This window comes from Anneissia japonica, unplaced genomic scaffold, assembly GCF_011630105.1.
Source record: "Anneissia japonica isolate Jap-2015-1 unplaced genomic scaffold, ASM1163010v1 scaffold287716_len795978_cov209, whole genome shotgun sequence".
Lineage (NCBI taxonomy): Eukaryota > Metazoa > Echinodermata > Crinoidea > Comatulida > Comatulidae > Anneissia > Anneissia japonica.
In genome coordinates, this window is record NW_022756589.1 from 396,927 (window position 1) to 407,966 (window position 11,040).

General features: G+C 32.0%; 1 protein-coding gene across 2 annotated transcripts in view; it reads left to right on the forward strand.

Annotated features, from left to right (window-relative positions):
* LOC117124229 (tumor protein p53-inducible protein 11-like) overlaps positions 1–7,586 on the forward strand; it is an 84,483-nt gene extending 76,897 nt beyond the window's left edge. For both annotated transcript variants that reach the window (XM_033270377.1, XM_033270378.1), the window contains 3 exons: positions 1,408–1,507; positions 2,377–2,478; positions 3,975–7,586. In XM_033270377.1, the coding sequence (XP_033126268.1) occupies positions 1,408–1,507; positions 2,377–2,478; positions 3,975–4,147 (375 nt within the window). In that variant the 3' untranslated portion in view covers positions 4,148–7,586. The remainder of the gene's footprint in view (positions 1–1,407; positions 1,508–2,376; positions 2,479–3,974) is intronic.
* The last annotated feature ends 3,454 nt before the right edge of the window (positions 7,587–11,040 follow it).

An 11,040-nucleotide genomic window follows, 5' to 3' on the forward strand; every position in this document is an offset into this window, starting at 1 on the left:
TTTCACAGGAATTATTTCAAATTTGTTCAAAAACTGATTCTGACTGAGATTTTGACACTAAAACAAACATATCGCAGCCTAACCGAACGACCGCATTGTGCGAGATGCGAAGTACAAAAATTAATCTCATTAGAGAGGGCGCACTTTATTGACTGTATAAAGTATACATAAAAGCGAGGGTATTCTAGTGGATGCGATCTACAACCTCTGAATTTGCCTAGTAACGATGAATTTGTCGAGAAAATGGTAATATTTTATGAGAAATAGTTTGTATTTCTCATTTTTTTAAATTCTTTTGCGTAAAACTAAAATTCATGCCAATATTTTTCCATGATTTATAATAATTGAAGTAATGCAAATGCATATTTTCTAAAAAAAAGTCAATTTTTAGTGAAATTTTGCCGGGAATGGGGCTTTAAGATTGCATACAAAATTTGCACTCCATTGCTACTATTACAGTATTATAAAAACTTCAAGACAAAACAAAGGATGTTAAAATATGAAAGATTTATAATTTTTTTTCTCCAAATTCAGCTATGCTCTTGAAAATTTCCATCTGTAACACCCTGAATACAATTATTTTTCCAATTCATTATATTGTATGATAGTGTTATTCTTTAATTCACTATCTTTACGTGATCTTTACATTCACAGTTGTCACATTAATTCTCTATATCACCAGTAGAGTCAACATCCGTCAGATCAGGGAGGAATTAGTTTAGAAAACTAATTCTAAACGAATTCCTCCATAGTCAGATATAATCCAATTTTTATTGTAGCTCCATGGAGGAATTAGATTCTCCATGGTAGCTCTGTATAGGTTCTATGGCGATTGATTACTATTGTAATGAACTCTGATACCTGTAGTTATTAATTGAATGATGGCCTTTGTTCTGTAAATTAATTTAAGGGCAACAGACAATAAATTATAATGAAATTGACCTGCAGCTATTCTTAATGTCATTTTATGCCAATCAGATAATTTTAAACTGGTATGAAAAACTTCCATAGATATTTGATGATCGCAGCTTAGAATCAGTGGGTGTCAGCCCACTTATATACTGCCAGTGGAAAAATTGTGTGAATCCTGTACAAAAAGTTTAAAATTATTCATTTAAATCTGCGATACACTCCATTGTATGACCGTTTTTTTTGACAAGCATATCTTTATGTTGTATGAGGACTTGACGTCACAATGCCGTCCGCTGATAGCAGACTGAGCTGATTTTCTATTGAAGCTCGTCATCGCTTTCAGTCTCATTGAAATTATGACAGATGACGACTTGATGCAGTGCATACCCAGCTTCAGACGATGGAAAATGAAGATAAAAATTATAAAGAGTAAATCAAACAAGAATGTTTAAGCATATTTGGATTAAACTTTGTTCGTTTTTTTTCTATTTGCAGGCCATTATCTTCCCATCGAAGCTGATTCTTTATTCAAATATTCCAGAGTGCAGTGCAGAAAATAATTACCCAATCATGTTCTTTGGAGCATCATTAGCATGTAAGTTCAAATGCCATCTTAGTGCGTTTCCATCTGTCTTCTGGTTGAATCTTCATTTTTTCCCTCACCTATGACTTAAAAATAGTTAATCACTCTCTCCACTATGAATGTCAATATTTTACCTGTGATAACAACTTCCCGTAAATTCTAGCTTGCGGTCAATCCACGTTATCTCATCCAATTAATTATGTTATTTTGCATTTTACTGTGCCAAACTTATGCGCCAAGCAGTTTATATTTGAACCGTTCTTCATCTCTTGGCTACAGTAGATTTATACAAAGTAGTTTATACTAAATGTAAGATTAAATATATACTGCATCTGTTGAGCTAATAATAATGTTTTCAATATTTGGTTTGCATATTTTTTTGGTTTATGTAATTTTTTAACATTCAATATTTTTCTTATCAATGAACAGATGCAAAAATAATATTGTTCCTATTGAGTATAAATAAATTGTCTTGACCAGTGACACAACACAAGGGAAATTCCAGAGTGGGGGATTTTAACCCTCGACCTCAGGGCTCAATGTTGAGGGTAGTGGTGTCACTAGAAATTTCCCATAGAGGTCCAAGATCCTTGACAGGGAGTGCACACCCACTTTAGCCCCAACATGGTTGGAACAAGTTTCCATAATAGGCATTTTCTAGATGCTCGGAAATTTTTTCCGAAAGCAATGTTCCCTGACTTAAGATTTGGATTCTTCCATGACGGAGGAACCAGGGTTCCATGACGGGACCTGTACCCTGTGGACCCTCACTGTAGCTGCTACAGGTCAAGGGCCTAAACAACCCATGTCACCGATTGCTCTGACTAGAGCAATGCATTCATTATTATAATGTAATAATGAATTTTTATTGTTATTGATAGGTCTTGCTGTGCTGTTCTGGAGTGCTGTATATTCACCCAGTAGGCATGTGATAAGATGGACACTTGTTGCTCAAATCCTCTACTTTGCTCTCCAGACAATAGGTATACTGTTTTCATTTCCTTTGACAAGTTTGTTCATATTTGATGATTGCAATGATTTGTCAAGGTAACCCAAGAATTAGTAAAGGAAAGAAAAGGACAAGAAAGAAAGAATTATAAGAAACAAAAAAGAAAGGATAAGATAAAAATAAGATATGTAAAAGCATAAGAAAAGGAAAGAAAATGAATATAAGAAAGTAAATGAAAGAAAAATAAAGAAAACATAAGAAACAAAAAAAAAAGAAAATATTAAGAAACATTAGAAAGGTATTTGAAAGAAAAAGAAATAAAGATAAGGCAGCATAAGCAAGAAAGCGAAAAGGAAAAACAGAAATTATAAGGAATAAGTAAGAAGAAAGAAAATATAGGTAGAGGAGAAAGGAAAGGAAAGATACGGAAGCACAAGAAAGGAAAGTGAAAGAAAAGATAAGTAAATATATGATAAACTAATATTAGTATAGCAGAAGGTAGGGAAAGGTAAGGAAAGATACTGAAGCAAAAAAATAGAGGAAAGTGAAAGAAAAGATAAGGAAATATATGGTAAACTAATATTAGTATAGCAGAAGGTAGGGAAAGGAAAAGAAAGATACTGAAGCAAAAAAATAGAGGAAAGTGAAAGAAAAGATAAGGAAATATACAGTAAGCTAATTATTAGAATAGCAGAAGGTAGGGAAAGGAAAAGAAAGATACTGAAGCAAAAAAATAGAGGAAAGTGAAAGAAAAGATAAGGAAATATACAGTAAGCTAATTATTAGAATAGCAGAAGGTAGGGAAAGGAAAGGAAAGATACTGAAGGAAAAAAATAGAGGAAAGTGAAAGAAAAGATAAGGAAATATACAGTAAGCTAATTATTAGAATATCAGAAGGTAGGGAAAGGTAAGGAAAGATACTGAAGCAAAAAATAGGAGGAAAGTGAAAGAAAAGATAAGGAAATATACAGTAAGCTAATTATTAGAATAGCAGAAGGTAGGGAAAGGTAAGGAAAGATACTGAAGCAAAAAAATAGAGGAAAGTGAAAGAAAAGATAAGGAAATATACAGTAAGCTAATTATTAGAATAGCAGAAGGTAGGGAAAGGAAAGATACAGAAGCAAAACAAGAGGAAAGTGAATGAAAAGGTAAGGAGGTATATGGTAAGCTAAAATTAGAAAAGCAGAGATGTTACATTTTCTTTCTTAATTGCATTTTATTTGCATAATAAATGTAATTAAATAAATGGTTAAACTATATTTAGACCTAACATTGTCTTATTTTTCTCTAGGGTTCCCTTTTTGTTTGTACAGTTGAAGTTTGTTAGCTATTCAATGACAACCACTTGTTCTGGTGACTTCAGAATGGTTAAGAACTGATATTATGTTTTGTATTCTCAATGAATGGTCCGATTTAAAGTAAATATTTTAATTATGAGATTCATGTTGGACTGTACTTTAATGTTTGCGTCAAGCTCCTTCATTATCTCAGATTAACCAATTTGTTTTCTTCTCTATTTTTTTTTTGCAGTGTTCATTTCGATGATTTGGGAGATAAATACATTTTCATTTTTGAATGTTGTAATTGTGGTATTTCATGTTCTGTTAACCACAATTTCATTGCTGTACTACCTGAGAATTATTGGTTATAGATTCTCAACAGGCAGAAGAATACCATATGAAAACTGTGACAAAGCAGATTAGGACACTTCGACTACATCATGTTTCTTCTTCTTGCATATGGCTGTCGATTCGATGACATTCGTAGAAACAGGGTGGACCGCGTACAGGTTGTCATCTCTCACCCCTATGTCATGTTCATCAATGCATACGGATGTGCAGATATATACTTGATGCTTTTATCTATTTTTATGAGATTTATGAAGTAGAACTGACTAATATTTATGCAAATCAACTCCAGCATAACCCTCTAACACCTATAAGGCTTTGTTTGTTTGGATATCTATCACTTTATATGTTTCAACACAGTGCATTTTTTTATGTTAAGGCAAGACTTCGTTTATAACATGTTTTGTGAACCTGACACCCACCGATAATTATCGTGTCATATAAAAATAGTGTTTCATGCGGCCTTTTAGAACACCCACCCCATGAAATTTATGTTATAAGTAATACTTATCCCACCTTTGGCTGCCATATCTACCAATAAAACTTTTTTCCCCTCAAAATTAAATAAGTATAAACCATTGTTATCAGTCCAGTTACTAAACAGTGTATATAGCCACATTCTTTTACAATGACAATGCAATGAGTTCATGAGCAAAGGACTGATTACTTATTACCTCGTACATTCACTTTTTTTTAAATTTGTCAATGAAATTGAATTTTCTTCTCTGTCTAGTTGCTTTTAGTAGAATTATTTTGTATTATATATGAAATAATTTTTGTTTTCACTCTCCTTTGAAAATCTTTGGGAAAAAATATAATGTTCACTAAAATAACGAATAAAAAAAGTCTTGCCTAATCTACTGTAAGATTTTCTGTAAATTATTGTAAACGTGATATAGAAAATACATTATACAACCCATGCTTTATTTATAAGCTAACATGAGGAGTGTTAATAATTACGTTGTTGTTGTGAAATAGGCCTACATTCCTGTAATTAACTTTTTAGCTGTGTATAATACCTATTTGTTCCACTTGAACGGACAAAAGGTATAATATGCATCATTGATTTGTCATTAATTTAGGGAATGATAGTTATTTAGAAGAGAATGCGTTTATTGTGATGTGGAATGCGTTTTTAATGTCCCTAGAATCTGTCACCATGTAAAAAGTACTTAGATTTTTTCAAGATGTACTCTTAAGCACTGCCATATGCATTATGCTTTTGTGACTCTTTAACTGAAACCATAGCATTGTGCTTGTGTGTACTTAAAGATATTTTCATCTGTATGGTACTATTACTCTCACATGAGCATATTTGTCTGTTAACATCCATATGAGCATTGTGCTGGTGTATGTACTAACTTAGCCATACTATGGACATCTGTGCTTGTGTGGACTAAAACTACTACTGTACATATTAGCCACATATGATCATCTCTGTTCTTGTGTGTGCTGAATTGTTCTTGGTTATGCTGTCCTGTTAACTGCCATATGAGCATTTTGCATATGTGTCTATGAGCACATGCATGTTTTGTTAACTGCCATATGTGCAGTGCTGCATTATGCTTATTTGTATTGTTATCTTCTCTAGGCATTATAATATAAGCTTTGTGCTTGTATGTGCTATTAACTTACATGAGCATTGTGCTCGTATGTTTCAGTTAACTGTTGTAACTGAGAATTATGCATATTGTATGCTGGTAATTGCCATATAAGCATTGTATTACTAAAGAAGCGCCTTCATTTATTCACTAATCTAACGTTCCAGCACTTTGCATTCTCTGTAGCAGTAAGAGGGTGCTATAGATATCACTGTTAATAAGACTAGATAAAGCATTGTTTGTGTGGTGAAATTATAAGATTTTTATATAGTAATGCTATATAAGGAGCTGTTTATCTATTTTTTTGAATTAAATTATGAATTACATGAATTAGGCCTAAAACATCAACATATCTTGTTAAGTAAATTGTTTATTTGACATTAACACCAATTGAAAGCATGCTATTTTATTTACATATCTGGAATGATAATGTCAATTTTGTAAAATTTTGCATTAGTATTATTTTCTACATTTAAAAAAATATATATATTTAGTTAATTATTAATTTAGTTAATTTGTTTATTAGTATATCATTTCTTAAACATAGGGAGGTGTTTTACTCAATAATTCACTCCTCCCTGGTTTAACGCATTTAAAATAACAAATATCTTGTATTAAATATGGAGTTTTGAGCGAATAAATAGTTATTACATTACATAACACATTAAACGCAACCTAGAGATACTCTAGATATGGGTGTATGTTGCCGCCAGTTTGTGTTTTCTTGTAAGCTTTTGTATTATACTGTAAATTTAATATACTGGTATCCATTCAGGCGGTAGTGTGGAACAATCTTGACCACATTATTTGAAATTATGAAGGGATTTTTTTGTAGAAGGAATTGTTTCTTAGAAAAGTTCGCTGTTTGGCATATCCTTGGTCCTTGTGCCTGAAGTTTGAATTTTGAAAAATCAATATTATATTTTGTTTATAGAAAGAAGACCAAATATATTGCTTAAATATGCTAGCAATGGCTGACAGTTTTTGCTATGTAGAAGTACCAAATTTAGCTTATACAGCTTTGAAAATAAGAGAATATTTTATGACTTCTGTGTATTGTCAAGCAGGTATATCTTGTTATGTATAGAAGAATATTTTTAAAATAATATCTAGGTAGATATTTTGCTTTAGAATTTGATAAGTCATCCCGCTATTTGAGTGTTATATTGACGTGTGTTTGAATATTTCTAAAAATCAATTGCAATTGATGAAAGCAAGTCCACTCAATCCAATAAACATGTTTGATTTAGTGCCAGTGGTGAGTGTATTTTGTTTTTATTACATGCAAGGCAATACAAAAAATAAGTAAAACAGAGAAAGTAATATTCAATTTGAATTTTGTAAAGTATTAGTAGAATAAACATTTCCTGGACTAATTCTAGTTAGTTCATAAGATTAGATTATCTGTACTCTAACAATGGCCTTTAAAAATTGTATGAGGTAATATACCATGAGATTTACATCAATTACAAAAAAATATATATCTATATAATATGGTTTCATGAGACTTATATTATTGAGAAATGTTTCATGAGATCTATATCCATGAATATTTATTTTTAATAAGAATTATTATTATGTCTGTTTTAATGAGATCTTTATTCATGAGATTTATTTTCATTACATAATTGATAAGATATATCTGTCCATGAGATCGTTTTCCTGATCTATTTCATTAGATATTTTCATGAGATCTATTTGCAGGAAATATATTTCCATGAGATTTTTCATATAAGAATTATTGAATCCTCATCATTTTTACACATATTGAATCAAACAGTAAAATATATTCAAGATGAAATAGGCCTGTTCTTTGGATTGTACATTCATCTTAGATTTGTTGTATTTTTCTCTCAACATTTACTGTTATCATTCGTTGTGTATTATTAATAAATGTTTCAGTCTGTTGCATATTTTCGGATCCCTGTGTTTCTGTTGTTATTGTAGAAATGTTTAATTAGAATATAAGAAACAACATTACACCACATACCTCCATTACATCATTTAGTATAAATTCCCAACATATGTGTTATAATAGGCCTACATGAACATTTGACACTCATCATCATTATCCACAGTGATGAAATTATTTGTCAATTCCAGAAAGAACGCAAACACAACCTCCATGCACAAAAACAGAGAATGGAATGATCCCTGATCATACAACAGATTTTAAAAAATTAAATATAATTCAAGGTATTCAACAAACATTAAATCAATAAACTTAATAAAGGCAGGCAGGCCTATGCTGTTAAAGGAGTAAGTTTTCCAATTTTAAATAGTTTTAGAACTAATTTAATGTAATGTACTTTGTTACATACAGTAGTATCCCATCATGAAATTGCGAATCTCGTGTGCGCTCGTGATGTGGAAGCTCTCAACTAAATTGATGACGTTGAGAGATACGTCACGAGCGTTCACAAGGTTTGTAATTTTAGAAATGGGAATAACAAACTTTTTAAATAGAGATGATTCCCCAGGTGTTTCTCATCGCACTTTTTCAATGTAACGTATTCAGGAAGGTATTTGAAGGTGGTTTGTACGAAGACCGAGAGGGGACATGATTAAAACAAAATATCACTAACGTACGTATTATTATCACGTACGTAATAGTAATACAATTTTTTATTTATTTTTTATCATGTCCCCTCTGGGTCTTCGTAGGTTTGCATGACGAATCATAAACCGTAAGGAAAGCGAAGTATAATATTTTTATACTGTCCTCTTATTTCACTCTTTCGGAAACGCTTGGAAAATGACCTCAGGCCTAGATTCTGGAAACTGAAAAAAAGTCACGTGTAATACTGTATTAAAACCAAGAAAGGGTGAATCTTCATGTTTCATAGAATAGGTGGCGCTATATCTCTCATGTGCATTGTCACAACTTTACATCAGCTACTATAATATCATTGAGATATAATTCTAATCTAAAAGGTATAGAATAGAACTAAGGCAGTATTCATAGTGTAGGTACTATAACTAAGGCAGTATTCATAGTGTAGGTACTAGGCAGTCAATGAAATCAAGTTTAATCCTGGTATCCATAAAATCACTACACTGTCTCTACTGTGTTTTCACTGCAATCGTTGCAGTCTGTAGCTGTCTTCGATGCAGTCGGAAGACTGCCAAATTCGACGGACCAATCAGCATCGTCGAAAGCTGTTTGCGATAGCGTGTAGCGATTTTATGGAAATCAGGCTTTACTCACTTAAATACTTAACAGCACAAAAAATGTTTAAATGAGAGGCAATTGTAGGGCCTATTGGCCTATCGACAATTACCTCACCGGCAGGGGCAGCTGCAACGAAAATATCGACATCGGACTACCTTATCGTATTTCCTAGGTTGATTCAAAAGATTGCCGTATGTTTATGCATATGAAAATGAATCCACCTTCTTAAGTTGTCTATCATTAATCCATGTCCATATCATAGTCTTTTTAAGACAAAGACCGCCCATTTAGCATCATTTGAGTGCTTCCTTACAGTTCAACTGTAAGGAAGAAGTTCTCCAGATCATTCAATAATTTTAAGTTCGAAATAAAAATTAGGCCTAAATTCTAAAATCGGTAAAAGACTTAACAAACGTTCAAAAGAAGACAAACTGAACGGAAGTATCCGACGACTGATCCAAGAGAAAAAAAGACCGCGAATTTATTTATTGTCCCATTCCGCTATTCAATCGAAAACATGAAAGTTGTTAATGTTTCCTGTCTTATAACTACCAAGCCTGCTCTTGTGCTCCTAATTAGCCATTAACTGTTTGATGATGATGATGATTAAGATCGGATGATGATAATGACGACAACCACCACCACGATCATGACGACAATGAGGATTAGACCAAAAAAAAAATTGTTTGCTTGCCTTGCTTTTTTTAAATGATAAATACCGGTAGGGGCGGGTGGAAAAAGTTTTTTTTAAATATTCATCAGATGGAATAAAAATAATAGGCCATGGGGTGAAGCTCAAAAGACGTCTAGAAAACGAATTCCGTTCCGATTTTTTCATTATAAAAAATTTAGGCCTACAATAGTTAAGTAATATGTCTTGAATCAAATATAGAAAGTTCGACAAAAATATCTTCTGCAATTTTAAGAAAATTACCGTTTTATTACGTTCCTAGGCTGCTGGTCGTCGAAAACGCACCGCGATACAGCGGTGTAGAAGCACGTCGCGATCATACCATGAGCTGTCCACTTGCGTCAACTCGCATAAAATCGCGTCATTTTAGGTCAAATCGTGTCAAGTAATGTCGGATTGCGTCAGTACACGTGTATAAGAGACAAGTATAATTATTAATGAGAAATTTCAACAAAAAAACTTATTTTATTATTGTAATTGCAATTCTTTGACATTCTTTTCAAAACAATAATTGTGTAACAATTTAAAGAAAATGTATTAGTATTTTGACTTTTTTTGACTCCTGTGGTCTTCCTTTTGACAATGTGGCTGCATGTTCCTTGTATGTGTACTAAAGTACACACTTCATTCTTACAGNCTCCGGTTGACACATGTTGGGACACATTTTATTAAATAGACATTGAAATTTAATACTGTAATATGAAAAATTCATATTTATTTCTCAAATATTCTGAGAGCTTATACAATATATAACTCTATATTTATGTACTGTACACGTGTTATACATCTTAATAAAAGCTTCTTGCGCTCTAGTGAGTCTGTTACTTTTTAAATTTTCTATATAATACTTAATAAGTAAATACAGTGAAGCGTTTCGCAGTCATTGTGAGATTATTCTCATGGTTCTAAAGTTCGCAAGGGTTACACCGTTACATTATACGGTACTTTTTTTAACTTTTGTACATCATACATAATAAATAAAAATAGATAATGCTTTACATACTCCTGTGTCATTGTGTGTTTAGTCTCATGGTTCTAAGTTCTTACATTCTCATGGGTTTCACCATTACATTATAATTTTAAAAATTTTTCTATAATATATCTGTACAAAATGAATAAAAATAGATAATGCTTTACGTACTCCTGTGTCACGGTGTGTTAAATCTCATGGTTCCAAAGTTCTTACATTCTCATGGGCTACACCGTTACATTATACTTTTTAAAGTTTTCTTTATTATACCTGTACAAAATAAATAAAAATAGATAATACTTTACGTACTCCTGTGTCACTGTGTGCTAAGTCTAATGGTTCTGAAGTTCTTACATTTTCAAGGGTCACATGGTTACGTTACCTTTTTTAAATTTTCTATATTATATATAATAATGATGAAATAAGAAACACATCAAATCTCAATCAAACAAATCATCTATGTAAATTTCGTCTAGGTATTCATCGTCTGCAAATTGAGCATCTTCATTCATGGTGTCTTTATCATCTCTGTTC